The sequence below is a fragment of the Aythya marila genome (genome assembly GCF_965140915.1).
Source record: "Aythya marila genome assembly, chromosome: 18".
In the NCBI taxonomy this organism is placed as follows: domain Eukaryota; kingdom Metazoa; phylum Chordata; class Aves; order Anseriformes; family Anatidae; genus Aythya; species Aythya marila.
The window spans coordinates 6031536-6053615 of record NC_139059.1 but is presented as its reverse complement, the minus strand read 5'-3'; the positions used below and the strand labels follow the sequence as shown (position 1 = coordinate 6053615).

Here is a 22080-nt window from a genome sequence, read left to right as displayed (position 1 = left end):
TTCAGGAAACAAATCCTAAACCTGCTGGAAACTCCACCCTGTGGCCACGTTAGCGCAGACCTTGCTGGTGTTACGGGGCTGAGCAATGGTTTCCCTGATGCACCGCCAGGCAGGCCACACAGGGCAGCTCAGGGAGATGCTTCACCTGAGTCCCCCCCTTACCCCTCAGAAAGGCCCCAGTTTTCCCAGTAACGGGCACCATGGCACTGGTGTAGGCTGAGGGGGGCTGCACCTCCATCAGCTGTGCTTTCCCAAGCTAATGGCCCCATCCTGGACCCCTTTTTTCCACAGCGACACCTGCAAGCACGGCCCCGGGGCCTGCTGCCCCTGAGGTGACGCCATCACTGCACCGAGCTTTGCCAAGCACGGCCCTGACCTAAACTGCCTGTCCCTTGCTGGCATTTTTAATTTTATTTTTCACTCCAGCAGTTAAACAAAGACCAGAGAACAAGCCGGAGGGTCTGGCGACTCAAAAATTAAAAAGTAAAAAAAAAATTACCTCAGCACGTCGGTTGAGGGGGCTGCTGCGCAGGGCGACGTGGTGGCTTCTCCGACGGGGCTGGGCCCGAGTGGCGGCTCCTCCGGCCGGGCCGGGCCCCAACAGGTTCCGGGGCTCCCTTTCTGTCCCTGCCACCTCCACACACGGCTCTGGGGGCGATGGTTGGCGAGTTGGCGACGGCCCTGGGCCACTAGCCCCGGCCCGGAGCCACTGGCCCAGAGCTGCTGCCCCCGGAGGCCTGAGCCAGGAGGCGGCCTCCCCCGCCCGCCACTCACTCTCCCCCCAGCCCTCGTTAGCCGCACGGCTCAGCAAGTAATGATATTTAAGTCAGATTAAAAAAAGCTGGCCCAAATCCCACCAACAGCTCACAGCTGGAGTTGCCATCAATTGAGAAGAGGAGGCCTGTGGGTGGAGAGATTAACACATCGGCCCTGCGAAGCTTGAGCATTATGTACCCAACAAAGCTCCTGGAAACTTAACAGAGTTGCGGCTGTCTGATAAAGCGTGTACTGAGACAAATTCATTCCCTAGCGACATCTGTGTAACTCGGCCAAAGCTAATGAGTTTGGCATTTGGGCAAGAGCAGAGCTGTGCAATCTTTTTAAAACAAGTGTAGACATAGAGGTGGGTACGCGCAGCGTGCGCCAGGGATTCAGGGTAGACAGGGAAATCAAATCAGTCACCCACCACAGACAGTTTTTTAATCATGCAGGGAAAGCAAACAATTTATTTACATATGTTTGTACAATACAGGTACATGAGAGGATCCACATTAGCAAGGACAGCTTTATTGTCCCCAGAAAGTATTTCAAGAAAATACAGATTAAAATAGTGTAATGGCACATTGCAACAGTATTGACATCACTTCACTTGTGTTGTAAATTACAGAACAAGATTAAAAATAATCATTTGCCATTTTTGCTGGCTTTTTTTTTTTTTCCTGTAACAATGGAGTGAATGGACTTTGCTCAGTTTCTTACCAAGCAGCCTTTGAAGTAAAAAAAAAATAAAACCACCTCCTTGCTTCTAAGGCAGCTTTGTGGTCTTAAGTGGATGCCAAATTTAGTTTAAAAAATTCTCCTCCATGAGAACAGAACATTGTATTTTACAGATCAAAACCTTGGGTCTTTGAGTTTTTAGAGGATATTATTCTTTTTTTTCTTCCTTTTTTTTTTTTTTTTTTTTTTTTCCTCTTGTGATTTAACACTATTTATTATCTCACACCATGTTTGCAGGCTGGTGAGTGAGGCTTATCAGGTATTGATAAAATACATGTGAGAGAGGGAACAATTCAAGCATCTGACCAGATGAGGGGGTCAACACTCAAGAAATGAAAGCACCAGCTCAAGAAGAGGTTGGTGGGAGGGAAGGACACTTCTAGGACCAGGGCCCTGGTTGCCAAAGAGTTACAGGTGGCCCAGTCTCACCTGGAATCTGTTTTGCTTCCCAAATGCTGCAGGGGTGTTACGCTATAAGTCCCAAGGGAGGTTTATTCTGCAGCTGCTAAAATGTGAAAAGCAAGACACCCAACTTCTCACATCTGCAAGTGGAGGTTAGAGATAGTTAATCATCTGTGCAAGAAATTCCAGCCCTATTACCTTCATATTCTTAACACCTTGCACTTTCAGCTGTGCAGATCCAGTAAAAGCTGCCACAGAAGCCTGGAAGGGAACAGAAGTAGTAATCCAAAGCATTTTACCCTAAGAAGGAGGGTCTATAAATTGGCACTGCTATTTCCCTTTTGATTTCAATAGGCAAAGTAAATTATTCACCCACTCCCACAAAAATAATCCCAGAACTGAAATTAAATGGGCAATGTGTTAAAATGAAGTTCTTGTCTGATGTCCATTTCAAGTATAGAAGGAAACAAGTTCTCTATAATGTGAATAAAAACCATAATCATCAAGGCAGGACCTTAACATACATCTAGATGTTTTATTATTTTGAATTTACTGAAACTAACAAGTGGATAGAATTGGTCTCGTAGTGATACCAGAACAATAAATCCAGGGAGTGCGTGTCACACTGACTTATAAAAAAGAGACCAGCCACCTGACACAACATTTCTAAAACAAGACAAAGAGCTGCTAATTATGTTAAACCTCATTTGCTAAGTTAGAACATGACCTAGTGCTTCTAAAAAAAACCTGTACAAAATGAGTATTTTTTACATCTCAGGCACATGAATACAAATCTGATCTATTTTATATATACACACATTTACATTACATGAAAATCAGAGATGAAGATCAAATGAAAGAAGTGTATATAAAAAGTACCCCAAAAAGCAGATGAAACATGAAAATAATGTTCTCACAACATAGAAGTGAAAGGCACAAGTACTAAAATGTATAACCATGCAAAAAACTGAAGTACAATCTGTGCAACAAAGCAAAACAAATGGCTCCCACAATTGATTTTACAGTAATTCTCAAAATATCCCAGTATTTAAACATACTGTAAGTGCAACATTTACTGTCCTGTAGCATATTGAAGTGTTCACATGACATGAAATTCTCCCCCTTCAAATTTCCTTTCTCTAAAGCCAAAATAATTTAGCTAAGGATAAGGTGTTAAATAAAACGGGGCTGATGTTGGGTAGTGTAAAAAGATGACTGCTCCAACTATCTGGGTGGAAGAGTAACTGCAGCCCTTCTGCACCCATTACTTACTGTGTATTAAACACAGGTCTGCCAGAGCAATCACCTGCCTACCCTTTTGCCAGGGTTGAACAAAATTTCAAGACTTATGCCAATACACCAAACAGAAGTCTAAGGAAGGCAATGTAACACTGTGATCTGGCTCCGCTCCGTCACAAACTACGGTACAGTGACCTGACTTGCAGATGTTTCTGTCTGAAGGGGAATTGGTTGTCTCTAAGTTATGCTTGCTAGGCTAAGCTATTAAGTTTGTGCCTTGCAAACAGAGTGTACAGTTACAGCATGCAATTGGATAGGTATACAGAACTGAGGTAAAGCTTATAGGGACAACCCTGTGCTGCCTTACCTGGATGGACTTCAGTCTTATTCACCCTATATGCTTGCATATCATGGTAATCACAATTTTGTCATGCAGATGGGACACACCTTGTCTTCAGGATCACAAAAGACATGTAGAGGACCTGCCTGGTATAAAGCCAGGGCTAAAATTCTTCTCAGTAACTAAAGCTGTACTGAAGCCAAGAATACTGTGTTTGTCCCTCCCAGCTGCTCAACGTAGCTACCCCATGGCACATAGATACTCTGACAGTGAGCACCGTGGCTGGGGTCAAGACTAAGAGTGTACATGTCAACAGAAAATATTCTGGGGGAGGAAATCCACAAAGAAACAACTCTTGCACTTTAGAGCACTTCCCAGTACGTTATTCAGCACTGCCTATAAGCTGCAGACTCATGGCTTGTTAGAGACATTGGGACTGAGATTCAAAAAAAAGTGAATTGTCAGGATGTTACAACTGATCTAGAAATTTTATCAGCAACTCACAAAGTCACAGCCTGATATAAATAAAGCTGAACCAGAGCTGTGTGAAAAGCATTTGCAGCCTTATCTCTATGCTGTCTTTTTGGACAGGCTAGTCAAAGATATTCTAACAAGGCAGCTCACATAGGTGAGATGCTGTAGAGGACAGCTTATGGTTTCAGCCACGGTGGTTGCACCACCTACACCACCACTCATCATCACTGTCAAACAGTGCTAACCAAGGAGCAGCAATGGACATAAGAGTTCAGATAGGAAAATCTCACTAGGATGGACTTAGTCTAAAAAAGTACAAGCTTTTTTTTTTTTTTTTTTTTTTAGATCTTGAAAGCATAATGGAGATGGGACTTCCCTCTGAATCTCATCAGTGGCTGCTCCCTGTCATGATAGAAACATAGTGAAAGCAACATCTTCATTCACCACTCCCCTGCAATGAAGGGGCAGTCCTGTGTTCCCCAGACAGCCCATTGCATCAAGGGGGTGAAAGCTGTCCAAGAAGCACAGGAGTGAATCCCACTCTCAAGAAGGAGATTTGAGCCTGTCTAATGCTTTTCCTGAAACACAAACTCAGCACAAAATTCCCTCCCAGACAGATTACTATTGACGTTCACAAGCCATTGATAACTGAGCTAGTCTGTGCTAAGGGCTCACACATACTCTTAACTCTCAGCAAACCTCAACTTTGTCCCTCAGTGATGCAGGAGACTGAATGACCACAGATAAGATCTCAAGCGGAAATAAAATATGATACAGACATCAGTACTGGTTAAGGGCAGACAAGTGAGGTTCCTTTGTGGGACAGCAAATAAGGCTTCAAGGTTTGTGGGGGTTTTGTTTTTTACCTTTTTTATTTTTTATCCTTTTTATTTTTTTCCCCAAGCATAACAAAATTCTTTCCTTCCCTTTTTCCTCTTTCTTTAGCGACTATAGAAAACAAAGGATGGGAGGCAGTAGGTGAGAATTTTCTCTATATCTCTGTTGATTTCTTTAAAAGGAAAATAGCTACTCACAATGAGGATTTCAAACCTCTTCTAGTCACTATATAATAAAATAACCCTAGTAAATATAATCCACAGCTCAAGTTCCGCCTTGTTGTGTGCTAGACACACAAGCCTTTGGTTAAATTATTGAAATATTTTGTTTGCAGTGCTCAGCTGAACCCACATTCTCTCCTAAAACAGAGAACAACCACAGAAGCCCCAGCAAAGTCTCCCTCTGTGCAGAACAGAACGCTTGCAAGGACTACACGATTCAGACTATGGTACACAAAGTTTCATTAAGTAAGAACAAACTCACATACGCCACATGCTTTAATAGCAAATTGCCTTGGAATCCGTATTTTGGATTGAAAAATACTGAGAAAACAATCCCAAGGATGCAGTCAAGGAACAAATTGCCAGCAGCTGTTGAACAGTTTATTTCCTTTCAAATCAGCTGTGGTACATAACAAGTCGTGCTTTCTTGACAATGTTCCTTGAGTAACAAATGACATAAGAATATGAGCATTGCTGCTTACACTAGAACCAATCCAGTAACTGCTCAGTTAAAGTTTGAGTCAGTTTTCACTGAAATCAATATAAGCCAAGTCACTGATTTGGCAAGTGTTTGATCAGCTGCTACTTCCTTCCTTTCTTGGAAAAAATCCCTCAGACCACACCATACAGTATTTGTTTTAAGAAAACACTGTAGGTATATTCACTGCCATCAAAGAAGAAAATAAAGGATTTATTTGTAAATTCTAGTCCTTAGACTCATCCCACGCCATTAGCACTATGATGTAGTCTGCTGAACAGTGACTGATGTAGCAGGCCACAATCTATGTTTACATATTAGCTTCCAAACCCTCTATTACTAACTGGATTAGAGTCTAAATACAGTAGGCTAAGATCCTCTCTGGAGAGTAGAACGGAGCCTTGTTGGATTCAGAGAGCAAGATGTTTGTTGATACACATCTTTGAGAATTAATAATGCTGCATTCAATTGCCTACAGAGCAGGCTGATGAACATCCAAATTTCTCCCAAGACCGTAAAAGGAAAGTTGGCAGCAAAAGTGTATTGATTTTTTTTTTTTTGAGACTTGCTACAAATCTATGTATTAAAAACTCCTTTAGAAATAGATCGGATGGTTAGTTTGTCACTGTCGCACTTCAAAGCACGACAAGTTCTCCAACAGCCTGAGTCTTTATTAGAAGTTATTAAAGAAGCTGAAAAATGCTGTTCTAATGTCAATATAGTTTGAATCAGCACCAGACTCTGAAACCAGAACTAGGTAGCAGTTGAAGGCTGATACTTGGAGTGAAGCAGCCAGTATCAGAAAATCCTGAAAGACCACATTTCAGGATTGCAGGAACTTTAAGTGCAAGTTTTAAGAGAGAGTTTTCCACAGTAGCTTGTGTGTGTGATTAGCCTGGTGAAGGACTGCTTCTAGCCAGAAGCAAGTCATATTTTTTTTCCACTGTACAAAAATACCTGCAGTGGTTTGCAACTAGTTTGACCAGAGTATCACTTAGCTTTTCAGAATCTACAGAAGAAAGAACTAAAGAGCAGATTAAAATATAGTACCTTGGAGTGCATTTACATCCCTGAGGGTTAAATGAGAAGCATGGTTTTAACACAATGTTTATTACGTTTTAGTATTGCTAGAATGAGATGATACCATATTTCTGTTTGATATTATCTATCCAGGAAAGCCAAACCATTATTCCACCAAGCACAACACTGACACAGAGGCAGGCTGTGATTCCCCAGCTTGCCTGTGAGCACAAAGTAAGATGACAGTAAAGATAAGACATTTATCAGAGATTAGACACTGAAAACAGTGCCTTCCTATGTCCCAAATCTCCCTTCTATTCTGCCAATATGTCTGTCTGACACTTGATCAAAACATGCATTCTCTGGAAAACTGGTATCCAATTACTTTTCTTACTGCCCCGGTGACCCACCAAAGATGGTCCCTTATTAGCAAGTTACCTTTATTTCAAAAAACTTGATGACTTATTTTCTGGGATAGAAGGGTTCTCCAGGGCTTGGACTGCAAGATAAGTTGGTCTAAAGTCTGTAGTTACAAGGGAGCTAATATTAGACTCAGTTTAAAAAAATCAATTGCTAATTATTTTTATTAATTTTATTTTCTTACTATTTCCTTAAAATGTATCTGCAAATGAGATGCCTCCCCCACCTCCAACTCATTACTTGTAAAACACGAGAAGTGTCTGGATATGTATTTGAACACTATGGAAAGCAGTACCACACCAACAGACCCACAGGAGTGGAAAAGCAACTCCTTTATGCAATAAAACAAAGCTACAAACACCACCAACATGGTGGTAAGACAAATCTTTTCAAATTCAAACACTGCAGAGCAAGGAACAGCTTTTAAATTCTAAAGCAGCTGGGTGCAGAGCTCAACTAGAAGTCCTGCAAGTCTTCATAAAATTCACTGCTGGGTACCCTTGGTTAGTGTGCCATTTCCAGCATTTCAGGCAGATTTAGTGACCTTTAGTCACTACTGGTAACCACTCATTTCTTACGTGTAAGTACCTGCACAGAATCCTGGATATCACTACAATCACATCTTCTTCCATTCAAGTCCATGGACTCTGTAGTTTCAGTGAAGTACGCCGGGTGCTCTGCATCCCCAGTGCTCGGCATAATTTTCTGTTATCTAGTCCTCAACACTTGCTGATGTTTGACCCTAACAGGAATGGGTTTTAGATGATTAACATTTTGAAGACAAGTCCAGTTTATGTCAAAATATTTAGGGGAAAAATATTCAATCACCAGTCTGACCTGCAACTGCTTCGCTCATATTTCAATCCACCGTGTGGGGGCAGGACAGAAGTGTAACTTACCAAGTACAGTTAGCTCCGGTAGCAGGGCTGCTGGCTCACCCAGCCCTGCTTGTCACAGATTAGCAACAGCCACCTGACAGCTTGAAACAGTTCTCAGCGGCCTACAAAAAGAGCAAAGTCCTTGGCACAACCCACTGACATCACCATTCAGATAGAGTTGTCATCACTGAATTGCAGGTGAAGAGTCCTTTTGGCAGGGATCTGTAGGTAGTGCCAGGCTGGTTTAACCATTTCTCTCCTACCTGCTGGGTGGCACATCCAGAAGCAGCAGTAGCGGGAACAGTGCCTACGTGGGGGGGTGTCCTTGGCATTCCACCTGTTCCTCCACAAACAGAAGCTGCTGCAATTTAGCACAGAACATTTCATACTGTCCCCAGCTGGTAAAGGACTTGTCCTTAAATCCCTTCCTCCTGATTACCCTATAGCCTCAGGAATCCAGCCCTAAGACATTATTGTTTGAACAAGACTAACGTTTCTCCCAGTGCACTGAAGTCCTATCGACACCTGCGCATGCTGGGATGTTGCGTCCCATGATTATCCCTCTGGTCCCTTCTGGCTTTCCAGTTACTTTACACCTGCCTAATGCAGATACATAGAAACAAATTTATTTTATTTTCTTGCCTTCAACAAAGCCTGATTTCAATATTCCCCCCCCCCCCTTTTCATCACTCCAGTAACATATCACTGAAGGCAAGAGCACAGAGACTGCAGAAAAATATATGTATATATATTTACATCCGTAACTGAATACATACCATATGTATTCAAATCCCGAAAAATGCATCACATATACACACCAAGATACATCAAGAGAATCCTAGGGGCGAGACAGTGCCAACAGCAAGAAATACACAGAAAAGCACAGTCATTGCTACTGTAACATTCTTCTGGGGAGTGTATTCAATAGAGGAAACATCTCTACACACTGGGAAAAAGCCAGATACTTGGGCCTATTTTTCTGTGTCAGTTGGCATCAATCTAAAGGAATTTGAAGTGTGAAATTTTTACTTAAAAATATGCATGGAATAATTTATATTTTTAAGCACTCAACTATCAGCCAATTTCATCAGCTTCTTTTATATAAGCTGCAATAATTATTAATTAAAAAGGGCCTAGCCCTACAGTACACAGATCCAGCTAAGGAAAACACAGGCACGTGTTGAAGTCCACCCCTCTTTAAGGCAGCATTTTAGCACACACTCAACTTTAAAGCTTTTGTTCTGTCCCACTGACTTCTACGAGCAGTCACAGTACGCATTTAAAGTTAAGCACCTGCACAACTGCTCAGTAAATCAGGATGTATTCCCTATTCAGAGCCTCAGATACGCACATGTGTACTCAGTCTGGATTGGTAACTTCTGCAAGACCAAGCTCTTTTGCTTTTTACTGCCCTAGAGGTAGAAGTCACTCCATGGCACACTTCTCTGCAGCGCTGTGTTAGGATGGAGATGGTCCTCCCTACAGCTTGCCCACAAAAGGTCACTCAGTCACTCCAGAGTGCAGTGTCTGGAAAGCAACTTATCACCTGATTTCAAGGGCAGCTCCTCCTCCCCAAGAAGTGGGCTATTTCATGCAATTTTTCCTTTTTTTCTTTTTTTTCCTTTTTTTTTTTTTTTTTGGTTAAGAATTGGCATATTTCTTCAGTGAAATCTTTAAAATTAAGGTGTAGGATCCCAGAATTCATATCAATGGCCCATAATAAACCCCTGAAAATAGGGGAATAGATTTGAAGAGCTTCTTAGCCTCAATGCTACAGGGACCCTGGCATAAAACATACACATGCGTGCACACACACTAAAGAGTGGGCTGGCTCAGAACATCCCAAAACAGGCTCCAGAGTGATCTTCTATAAAAAGCACTTTGTGCTGACAATGGCAAACAAGTGGATGGTGATTTTACATAGATAGCAACAATTCAGCAGTGTCTTCCACTTCTTTCACACACTTTGTGTCTCCCCTTTTCCCCAAATTTTCTTTTCCCATGTGTGGTTTAAGTAATAAAGCTAAATTGAATAGGAAATTACACAGTCAGCACCAGTCAGGAACTGAACCTGGGTATGTTGATCGGTTTGTGGTACCCAAATTCCTGGAAGAACGAAAGAACAATTCCTGCTCCTAAAGTTAGGGTCACATCCATATGTTTCCATTGTCTTTTTTACCTTTACAACTAGAGGTAGAATCATTTTGTCCAGTATCTAAAACAGCATGATCCAGTTATATTGTTATTACATTAATATACAGTAACTATCTTGTCACAGGTATTGAAAGTGCATGGAAAAAATCTAACCAAGCCAATTCAACGACAAATAACAGTGTACCAAACATCATATAAACACACCCGCGCACCCACACTCACACGTAGTGTATATATATATTTATAGATTTACAGTATCAGTGTTGTTTAGATCCAGTGGCATGTGCAGAGATATCAGGCAGTTGCTGCTTTTCCTTTTTGTGTTCTCTTCAATTCTTTATTTCCAAGATAGATGGGTTGTGATCTAGGATTGCCAAAATGATCTTGTCCATATACTGTCGCAATCTGTAGTTTATCTCTTCCTGTTCTTTAAGGGCTTCCATGAGCTGAAACACATTTCAAAGTTACTCCTCCAGCACTGTAACTAGTTTACATAATGGCATGAATTTAGCAAGGCAAGAGACAAGTGCCTGCTCAAGATCACCATTACCTTATCATTACCTTATATGACAGATACTCTACCCCTGCCTCCTCCATTTATCTCTGTTAGAAAGGATTTGCATATGAAAGACCTTTATTATTGAGGAAGGCGGTAAGCAGTCACCACCAGGAATCTTTTGGCAGGTCATTTGAAACACAAATTCCACATCTAGCACACCAATCCATCCTGTACCCACACCACGGATGAGCAAGAACTCATCTCAATGCAAGAATGCATGGTACCCAGCTTGCTTCAGATTTCAGTAGATTTGCATGGAAGGTTGCTGAGCAGAACATGGATTGCTGTGTTTTGGGCTGAGAACAACAGGAGCTCCCTTTGTATCGTACACTTTTTTTTTTTTTAAAAGCCATCAAAAAACCACAAAACCCAACAAACCATAGCTACACATACTCCTCAAGCGCAACCCACTGAATATTTCATGTTCTACATTAAATACATATTGTGTTCCACTAGACCTTTGAGCTGTGAAAGGCCCTTTAATATTTCCAAGTTGAAAACAGCTTGCTTTTTTATACACAGCGTGTTTAATATCAAGCTGCCAAAGCTACCCAGAAGTGTCAAAACCCCAGATCCTCCTAAAGCTAATGTGATTCAGGTGCCCATTTCCATTAGCCTGCAAGGCAGTCCCACACTGAACCTGCAGCCTCTCACCTTCACTTTGATTAGACAGGAAAACCAGCACAATGGGAAAGAGTTATGCTGGTCTGGGAGGTTTACTAAGCCTGGGCCACAGCTGTGAGGCACGCTGCTCCTTTAGAGGAGTGCTGGCTATTCTCTGCATGAGCCAGAGCCATGAGACTCTGGAGGAGAAATAAAGATGCCTTGACAATAGCAAAACCCAATTTGCTTTTACTCAATTAGAGTGCAACAATTAAACTCCCTTTCTTCAAGTGCAGCAAGAAATTTGAGTATGTAATTCACTTTAAGGGGACCATCCAGGGGCTAAGGCTAACAGGGCCATTTCAGTAAAAACTGGGTAAGAAAGTTTCCTCTTAAAGAAGAAATGGGACGTTCTGTCCAGGAAAAAAAAAAAAAAAAAAAAAAAAAAAGCATAAAAAGCAAACAATTCATTTTAAACTCTTTCATCCCCAATTCGTCGTTTTCTCTGGGAACTCTTACATTTCTGTTGGCCTGATCTCCTGATCTGTCCGGCAGCTTAAAGGAAGCTGTACCAGCTTGATGCAGCCCACATGCAAACAGTCTCCTACAACATCTTTGAAAGCATTACCAGATCATTACTTGCACACTGCCTACTTCTGCAAGAATTCAGCTCTATTACAGGGCAAATTTAGATCTAAGTGAAAACTTGTTACTGAAGTAACTTAGAACTAATTTTAGAATGGAGAGAGAAGATTTAATTAACTAGCTACAGCAATGTCTATGTGAAGTTAATGCCATAATACCACAGTCCCCTGTAAGATAGAAGATGTTAAAATAAATCCATAGTAAAACAGTTCACTGAGATTCTAGTAATTCCAATTCTGAGAGGGAGAAATGGAAGAGTTATGTTAAAAGGAGTCCCTAAAACCACTGTTAATTTAAAACAGTCTTCTAATACTCTTTGAACTCCTAACAAAACACATTTTTCTGTTGTTCTCTTGTCAACTTCAGACAATTTCACGTTGACCGTTAATTAAATTGAAAAAAATAGATTTTTGGATTTAGTACTTAATGAAAAGGTATATTACCTCATCTCTTGATGCAGAATCAATTTCAGCAGCCAAAGACTGGGCTTTTGTTTGTGTTGCAAAGAGATTTTTAGCTTCATAAAGACTCAGACTAAGAATCTGTCCATTAAGATCATCATTTTGGTCACGAAGTTTCTGATTCTCCTATTTAAGGAAGAAAAAAGCATTGATTTTAAGTTATTCCTACAAGGATTTGTTAAAAAAAAAATCACAGCTAGTGTCGATGAGATACAGTAAGGACACAAGCTCACAACTCTCTTACCAGTGGCAAGTTGTCCCCACCTGAACTGCAGGTGTTTCCTAGGTGTACAACTTTATCACCCGTGCAAATAAATCCTAGATGAATGCCATGCACATCCTGTGCTTAAAGATGAAGCAGGAGGGGATACAAAAACCTAGAAGCAATGTACTAGGATGTGCAGCTATAGGCCTTTTTCAGAGCAGTCCTGCACAGTTCACTGGGACTCACCCACAGACTGTGAGGCCCTTCCCCGCTCACCTGCTTCAGCCGTTTTATTTCATGCTCCATTTCCACCTCTCTGGTTTTGGCATTGAATTCACTCACACTGGATGAGGAACTTCTCCCACGTCCAGGACGCTCACATTCCAGCTTGTAGAGCTGCAGGTGCTCCAGTTCCTTCCGCAAGTCCTCAATGAGCTGCAGATATAAAATAAGGTCATGTCTCTCCAGTCTCTGCATAACCAGCCCTCCCTGGCAGCAGCCATCCCTTTGCTGCACCTTTGCACTGTGACAAGAGCACTGTGTAAGCCTGGTCGAGGCCAGACACTCCTAAATACAGCCTCTTGCCTTCTGTGGAAGGGCAAATCACCCACACTGCTTCAGAGCTGGAAGAGGCTCTGACATCCAAGCTTGGCATCTGAGAGGCGTAATTCTCCTTGCAAGCTTAGTAAAGCAGTCTTATGGTATGCACTCAAGGCTCCAAGTTCTCAAAGAATTGTAAACCCTTTGGGATTCTCCTTTATTAAGTATTCTTGCAACATTCAACGCCCTATGGGTATCCCCTCATAGAAATACAATCCAGTAATATATTCACTGGATGTTGTACTTTCAGTGTTCATCCTGTCTGTCTATACTTTTTCAGATGCTTTCCATGCAGATTAAGCACAATTGCCTCATCTTACAACCTGCCTCACGCTTACCTCCTGCGTGGCTTCCCTCTCCTTGTTAAATTCCAGTCTGTTCTGCCGCAGCTTATCCATCATTCTCTTGTACAAATCCATCTCATCCTTCAGTCGCAGACTAGTGTCCTCCAACCTGTCTGACATGCGTTGCCTCTCCTGGAATAAATGGGGAACTTCACAGCTAGCTTACAAGTGCATGAGCCATCCTCAGTTTTACAACACCAATCTATAAGCACATTTATATTACATATAGACAGGTAAACTGGCATGTGTCTCAGGGCATTTCTGCCACTAACAGTGACCAATGCTCCAATCCGTTAATATTCTCATTTAGGGAAGGCCAGTTAGAAGACCGGAGCCAATCACTATATGAGTTTGCCTTTACACAAATCAAGCTGCTGTCAATTTGCACATGACATCAAGGACTCAATCAGCACTCGAGAGTTTTGTTACCTCATCTAATCTCTCTGTTTGCGATTTCAGTCGTGTGACAGTGCTTTTCAGCTCACCATTTTCGTCTTCCAGTTGCTGAACCCTGTATCAATAATACAAGTCTTACAGCAAATGTCTCTTCAAGAATACAGACATGCAAAACAACATGCTCTAAAAAGCAATTTTGCTTGCAGTTGACAGAAGGACCAATAAAGAAAACCTTTCTAATCCTGGCATTTTTATCACGAGTTATGGGGTTCCTTTTTGTTTGTTTGTTTTTAGGGCCAAAAACGCTATGCTGACATGCAATTTCTTATATTCATCACAACTGGTATCTAAAAAGAATCAAGTATAAAGAAAATAATACAGATACAAATGTCTGGTACAGCTAGCTACAACTCCCTCCTTGAATCCACGCCACGTAACCAGCTAAGCTGTCTACATGGGGCATGTGTATAAAAGTAAACCACCCGCTATGACTGGGCAAAAAGGGTATTAGACATGCAACCGCATGGCTACTCTGTAGAACTATTACCCTGTAACCACCTGTGCGCTGTCTGGGTGTGATCAGCCTACATTTACATACAGAAGAAAGAGGAAGAGAATATAAATGTACTCTGTCCTGGGTGGGACCAAGATGTTTCTTACCTTGTGTTTAGCAGTTCAATTTCCGTGCCTTTCTCTTTTTCATACTTGGTATATGCTTCTCGATGTCTCTTTATCTCTTCTTCCAGGGTCTGTTCTGCTGATGTCTCTTGGTCCTTCAATAATTCTTCCAGCTCATGAACTCTAAGGAAGCCAAGTCTCATTTCAGTAACAGATTCATGTGTATTTAAAAATAAAAAAATGCATGCAACTTCATTGCCTGCTTCCCTCCTCACTTCTTTATTCCATTCTACTTCACCATCTTCCTCAACATTTAACCTCTCCCAGTAGCTCTCTTGGTATTTAATATTCCCAACATGCAAAGAATTAAGTAGTATCAGTTCATCTATAATTCCTTCATTTTCAGTCTCAAGAAGTCTGTCTATTCCCCCAGCAACAACCAGCCTCCTGTTCTTGCTATGCACATTATAAAACCTAATGGTAACCCGCCTTATAACAAAAGAGCTTGTTCTGTACAAGTTAGTAACATCTCTCTGCACTAGAGAGTTTCCTCTACTTGCTGAAAATTCAGTAAGGCAGCCCTATTCCACTTGGACTTCTCACATGAAGCCTTGCTTTGTTCTATCAGTATCAAGGCAGAAAACTCGGTCACATTTTACAGGTAGAGATGTTCTTTCCCTCCAACTTTGTTCTAGCACTGCTGTGACATGATAGAGAACTGGTTCTGTGCTTCATTACCTGTGAACTAGCTGCGTGTTCTCTTGTTTCAGTTTGCTCTTCAGGTCACCATTTGTCAGGCTATCGTTCTCCAATTCTGTAACCTTTTTTTCTAGATACGTTACCTGGAAAGGAGAGTGGAGAATAAGAACTGAGAGTCTGAATCTCTTCATACATTCCTGCATCTTTTCTAATTGACATTTGGCTATGGTAACCATTTAAGAGGGCATACTTCCCTTCCAGGTGATCAATGCAAATACTCAGTAAAGAGGTACCAATACAATGCCCCTAGATCTGTACTTCCATAGCTCCTTCATTTTTGTGAAGCAGTTTTAATATTAATGGAATAGCTTAGACATTTCGAATGAACTACTTCGTATCACTGGTAACTGTGAGCAAGACAGCTTCCTCAATTGATATACATCTCCAGCAGGATTTGGTTAGGTACATTAATTGCAATACACACAGCTTCTTACCTTTTCAGTTATATCATTATCGCAGGAGTCTATACTGTCTCTGAACAGGTCTTCTGTGCTGCCATTACTGCTGCTGAAGTTGCTATTGTGGAAGAGCTGCCTGGAAAATCAGAAGGATAATTATTTTAGTTGAGGAAGGAGGAAAAGGAGTGTAGGTGCTGTCTTATAGCCTGGCTTTGCACTTACAACATCCAGTGCTAAAATTTGTGCTATCATTTCAATGACAATTACAACTGCTTAAGCACAACTCTTACAAGAGACTGGTAGATAAATGAAGTCATACTGAGCACAACCAATGACATTAGTTCCAGAGTGTGAGCTCTCTGTTCCTTTTGATAAGACCTGTCACCAGCATTAGCATTGCCTTAAACCTACTTAGCTTTATTCACACTACATACCAAGTTACATTTGCTTTACTAGAAATTCAAAGGTCACCACTGTGCACTGGTTGGTACATCTAATCTAGAAATTTTCATACAGTAAGAGCTTCTTTAAAAGAACAGGAGAACAAAAAAAAAAGAAATCTGAATCTGAGTTCCCAATACAGAATACATAATACTAGAGAGCATCTAAAATATTCTTGAAACTTACAGCCCTACCCAGTCCAGGGCTGGTTTACTAAGCCAAAGGAAGACCACAACTCTGTAGGTCCTTTTCAAAGGCATGCTCTTGCTATCCTCTGCATTTTAGCAACAAAACCAACAAAAAGTCCTGTACTACCAGGGTGAAAGAAGCAGTAGCTGGAATGATGGAATAACAATTTAAAGGAAAACAACTGGCAGACAACAAAGCAACTATCTGTGTTCTTCTCAGCAGAGCTCTTTCCAGTTCAGGGACCTGCTCCAAAACTAGAACTTCTCTATTCTGTAACACTGCTACCCAAATATAGGACCCTTTCCTTGAAAGCTTATTTTGCTTCACCAAATTTATTCCTCCTCTCTCCCCCTACTCCCATTTATGGAATTGTTACAGTTGATTCCACAAGTATTCAGAAGAAAAAAAAGTTAAAGACACTTACCTTCCAAAAGCTGTGCTTGATATTTTCCTGTTAGGGCTACAAAGATACAGAAGGCATGATATAGGAATTAAACACTTATTTGATCAGTGTTGAATTCAATCTCAGTTTAATCTTCAACTGAATTGCACAATGAAACATAATATTGATTTCTTAGTAGAAAAAAATAAAAAGGTTCCGTGAACAGTGTTCTTAGACAACTTAATCAAAATCTGCAGTTATTAACAATGTGAAGATGAGTGGAGCCACTAGTTACTGTGATCATTAATATGTCAATCTGCAAGTACTGTTATATTTAGCAGAAATTTGTCAGTGTAAATCAGAGTGAAGCTAACATTAGAAACATCACAAAAGAACATTGAGTTAGTGATGGATGTTTATGGGATTTCCAAATTTCAGATGATTTTATAAACAGATAGCTTATCCTTCATCATAATGCTTCCCAGCTCAGCACAGAAACTGAGATGTTCTCAATTTTTAGTTTTCTTTTGCATCTAAAGACTGGTATTATCCAAAGGAGGGACCAGATTCCAGACAAGAGCACTAGAACCAAATCAAAATATCCAGCTGCATCTCTTGACAAGATGCCACATCTCTAGGCGCACAGACGCACAGCTCCGTATCAGAGCACCACCCTCTTTCAGCCAGGTATGTACAACCTCACTCATAAAACTACCAAAAGTCTAGCCAGGCATGGTCTGGGTTTTAGCAGAGTCCTTGCTAGGGCAGGAACACTGTTCCTATCAAGTATGATGCTACTGTGTCATCAAAAGCAGCAGCTCTGAGCACTGTGCTCTGAGCCAAGGACTACGTAGATAGGCGGGATTTATATTCAGTTTCTAGAGGGAGCTAGAAGCTCACCGAATAATCTCCTTCAAAAAACCCAGCTGATTGTTGGAAATGCAGGATTCCTTCCAAGTGCTCAGCACAGCTTAGAAGTGGTTGGAGTAACAGGGATAGGAATGTAAGGAAAACTGAAATTACAAACAACCCTCAAAGACACTTTTGCCCTGGGATTCATCATTATTTCAAGTTCTCTTTAGGAGGAAAAAAACCCCACACGACTGAAGCACTTCTGCTGACCAATGGCTTCATGAGAGGTATATGTAAAGTTATACACATTAGTTAAGGATCTGCCAAGATCACTTCTTCCTGGAGATAAACATAGTGCAGAGTTACGATCACCTAAGCAGTACTGCAGACCCCACTTCCTGGGAAAAAATCCCGGAAATATCACTCTCACTCTGTCATCAAAGAGCCCATTGGTTGAAATATTTAAGGCATAGACAGCATTAATACACTCAAGACAGGAAAATACTTATTACTTAATGAGGAACAGCACTTTTGTTCACGCAAGATGTCAAGGTCTGAATTTCTTACAGTTTTGCAAGAGAAACACAATGTGTGTAAGACTGAACGGGACACAGGGAAGCAGACAGCTTTTCTTCCTCCCCTCCTGCCAATAGATGGTTGTATTTCAAGGGAGCATTGCTAAAAGCAGTGCAATAGGCTGCTTACCTGTTTGCTTTCAAGTTTTTCAGCCTGGCTTCCAAATCGTTGAGCAGATTTATCTTTTTGCAGCACTGTGAGCAGTAAACATCCAGTAACTCGCTGTTATAAACATGCCTCATTTTTCGGGGTGTTTGGCCAGCACTGTTTGCAGGAAAGGAGAGAGATTACTGGCTATAGTAACCAACCCTGAGCAGGTTTTGCCTCTTGACTGTGTGTCAGAATCACAGATGAGGGACGTGGGGAACCACCTCTCACCACGGCCCATCTGTCTTAGAGGTGATGATGAGGAATGCTCGTTTAAGGGCAATTCTACCTGCCTGAATTCAGGCTTTCCAGAAGACACGTTCTGGGTATCAATGCAAAGAACCAGTTTGGGCAACTGGAGGAACAGCGCAAGATGCACAGAGCCCACATGATGCACGTAGCAAAAGCAGCTACAGCAGTATGTTCACCTCAGCAGTGTCCCCCTGTCTCTTCTTGCCTATCTTGCCCCTGCGTGGCATGCAACCTGAAGGCTCCCTCGTCCAGGAGAAAGGCAGGAAGATAAAAACAGAGTGGTCTGGCAGGAAGAAATCACATGAAATCCCACAGATGGTAGGGCAGAGGGAACCCTGGAATGAGGAGGTAGGGAGAGGTGGACATAGGTCTAAAGAGGAGATAACAGTAGCTCTTGGCATGATAAAGGGAAAATAAACTGAAATATACATAAAAAAAAAAAGACCAATTGTGGCATGAAATGCACAGAGCCCCAGGAATGGAAAGGACTACATAAGCTTGAGGAAAGGAAGGATTCAGGACACAAGCCATTATCATGAAAGGGCAGCACAGAGGGATGCTGGCTCTGCATGCATCGTGATAGCAGCAGTGAGGCTAGATCGTGGAGGTCCATGAAACACAGGGTGGCACGCCAGGGTTGCATGTGGAACAGTGGGATGCAGTGAGCTTGTCAGCAATCAAGCACAAGACCTTCATGCACTAGTGATTCGAGCAGACAAATCCTAGTCTTCAACATGCTTGGCTCTTCCCCAACCCTGCTCACCCACTCCCTTGCTTGGAGAAGGATTTTAAATCAGCAACTGGCTTGGTCATAGGACATAAAAGCTACTGAGTGTGGTTGCATCCAGGAACTGGTGGACTGTGGTGGCATTTCCAGCTCCTAACAGACAGCAACTACTTGCTTATGTTCTCCAAGACATTCAAAGTCAATACGGATGCTTGTTTCACACCAGCCTGTCTGTATATATAGAACTTCATCTTACAAGATAATATTAAGGATTTGCAGTATTAAAACGCTAAGGAGAAACAGCTCTCTCGCAGATCTTCTCTCCATTGCACCAAGGCTCGTGCATAGCACTAAGCTGGTATCTGACTTACAGCAGGTAACTTCCAGTACTAACCCCTAACTGTGATATCTGCTGCTTGCAATCGGAAGAAAACTCTACAAGCAGAGCAGCACAGTTATTTCAGCAGAACCCAACAGCAGCTATCAGAAACAATGTATTTACTGTAACTCTGATTATCAAGTAATTTGTCAGTCAGAGGGCAGAAAATGAACTAATAGTTTGCTTTTAAGGCAAGTCTGTGTTACCACTGGAAATTCTGTTATGGTCACCCAGGCTCAGAGAAGAACAAAAAGAAGTGAAAAAACTTGTTAACGAATAAGGAGCAACCTGGAAGATACAGATGAGCCAAGGTCAGAGTAGGCGTTGGTTCTGGTCTCATCATCAGGGCATGGGCTACTGGGAGTGAAATCCACATCATCTCCTTCCCCATAGTCTTCAAACTGTTCTTCATTACTGATCAGAGAGGCAGTGGAGTAAGTGGAGAGGTCGGATGCTGCAGAAGGGTTGTGAGGACTTGACCTGAAACAAGAGGTCAAAACGTCTGGAGGGCCGACTTTGATAGCATCTCACCTCACATGGAGCCTTCCACCTTTTTAGTTTGTCCCCTCATTTGAAGTTGTAGTCCACTTAACAACTGAAGTGACAAATGTACCTGATGTCCATTTTTCATGGTGACTTAAAAGACAAATGCATGAGAACCTACAAACGAGCTACCTGTGAGATGGGTTTGTATCGACACCAGCCAATGCAGTTTAATAGTACAGCTTGGCAATCCTCAGCCACCATTTCCACATGGTGAAGGCTGCTGCTCATGGGCCTTCAGCCGATGCAGGAACTGTGCAGACATCTCCGAAATGCATGGGGCAGTGAAAGGGATGCGTACAAGACTGAGGCAGCTGCTGTATTCCACAACCAGTTCCCAGTAATCTCCATAAACCCTCTCTCCCACCCCATGAACTTCAGCCACTCTCTTTTGTGTGGCCAGAAACACTTTCAGCTCACTACGTGCCAGACGAGCTGGGAATGAGAGTCACAAAAACCAGAGATGTTGCCTACCCAAGGCTGGATCCCAGCCCTTCCTTCCATCATGACAAAATGCATCTTTCAGAGGAGATACGAACCCCAAGAATCGGCTGCTTTGTTACCACAGAATTACCCAAGATAGCGCCAAACAGGTAGGGAATGGCAGGACCACAACCTAAGAGTGAGAGCAGCCATGCAGGTACACAAACCTGTGCAAGGATCAGCAGAGCCAGGCAGCCCAAAGCAGCTGGCAGAGCACACCACGACCAACACACCACAACCAACATGCCTGCTGCAGGGACAGTAGCTCCCAGCTAAGACTGACCTCCAGCAGCTCACGGACATCATCTCCTTGGTGTCTTTTCTGAACCTGCCTTGAGCCTCCTAACAGTGCCCTGCACTTTCTGGGAACAGGGAGATTCCTCTTCCTATAATGCTGTGCTGGGGAGCTGTAAACAAGAGCCTCAACCACGTTGCTTTGGTGGTTGGCACAAACATTATTTGTATATCTCCTCCCTTCAAAAGCAATTAGTAGAAGAGGAAGCCAGCCAGCATTACACATGTATGCTCTTTTGTTGCTCCTGTTTTGAGGAGATCCATTAAAACCTGCACCTCATTTACCTAACTTATGCTAAAAGAAACTATAGCAAGTCAAGCCTGGCACATTATCAAAGGATGAAGATCATGAAAGATAGGAATGCTCATCTAGAAATAGAACAGACTTTCATCTAACAAGGTTCCTTGGCTAGGAGACGGCTTAGTGAGAAGCTTGACACATCACACTATCATCTATTCATAAAGAGCTGCTGTGCCACAGGCGTACTATGCATTGATGAAGATTTTGGGCAACTACAATCTGCGTAATTACAACTGCTGTGTTTTCATCTCAGTGTTGTTACACTAAACCAATTTAGGAAGACGCTCCTCATAACACTTCCACCAAGGTTGGAGGCTGACGACGAGGCCTCAGTTGGGATGATAACATATAACTGTCAATAAAATCCACATTCTTGCACAGACAGTCCTTGAACAGTACCACTTGCTAACAGACTGCGGTTCAGCAGCCTGTTTTCCCTAATGCTTGGCTAAGTCTTACAATTATCCTTTCTTATTTCTCTTATGGCAGCTACGCTACAGTCAGTCACCACTGCTGGGCTTGGCAGTGTCGCTTAGAACTTCTCATTGGTAAGCTCTGCCAAACTCTAAGCTGCTTGGGTTGAAACAGGCCATGGCCAGGATGCATCCTGAATTCGTAGCCAGCCTCAGACTGGAAACTTTCTAGGAGTTGCTCAGTCATTTTCAAGGGAGTTGCTAAAAGCAGCTGGTTTTCTCATTCTAACAGTTTCTAAAGGAAGCTTTCAGAGTGTGTGTGTGTGTTTTTAAAGCTACTTTCTGTTCTTCAGAGCAGGACTTTGCCAAGTGCTGACACACAACTGATGCACAACCCACCTGCTTCTGCAACAAGAAGGTATCTGGGTTTAGCCAAGGCAGAAACCTCTCTCGTTACTTCTAACACAAGAGCACGAAGCTTCCCAAATTTACCAAAGCTAAGTAGGCCTTGAAGGATAAAGCAAGATTTTTTAGTAGGAGCAGTGCAGCTTTT

General features: G+C 42.2%; 1 protein-coding gene across 6 annotated transcripts in view; it reads right to left on the bottom strand.

The window, feature by feature from the left end:
• Positions 1–1216: 1216 nt before the first annotated feature.
• RAB11FIP4 (RAB11 family interacting protein 4) overlaps positions 1217–22080 on the bottom strand; it is a 123761-nt gene continuing 102897 nt past the window's right edge. For 5 of the 6 annotated variants that reach the window (XM_082774880.1, XM_082774882.1, XM_082774885.1 and 2 more), the window contains 11 exons: positions 19782–19973; positions 18118–18252; positions 16603–16638; positions 15585–15684; positions 15130–15233; positions 14434–14574; positions 13807–13888; positions 13372–13509; positions 12710–12868; positions 12211–12354; positions 1217–10406 (listed from right to left, as the gene is read on the bottom strand). In XM_082774880.1, coding sequence (XP_082631006.1) covers positions 10290–10406; positions 12211–12354; positions 12710–12868; positions 13372–13509; positions 13807–13888; positions 14434–14574; positions 15130–15233; positions 15585–15684; positions 16603–16638; positions 18118–18252; positions 19782–19973 — 1348 coding nt within the window. In that variant the 3' untranslated portion in view covers positions 1217–10289. The remainder of the gene's footprint in view (positions 10407–12210; positions 12355–12709; positions 12869–13371; positions 13510–13806; positions 13889–14433; positions 14575–15129; positions 15234–15584; positions 15685–16602; positions 16639–18117; positions 18253–19781; positions 19974–22080) is intronic. The other variant, XM_082774881.1, reaches the window with a different exon arrangement.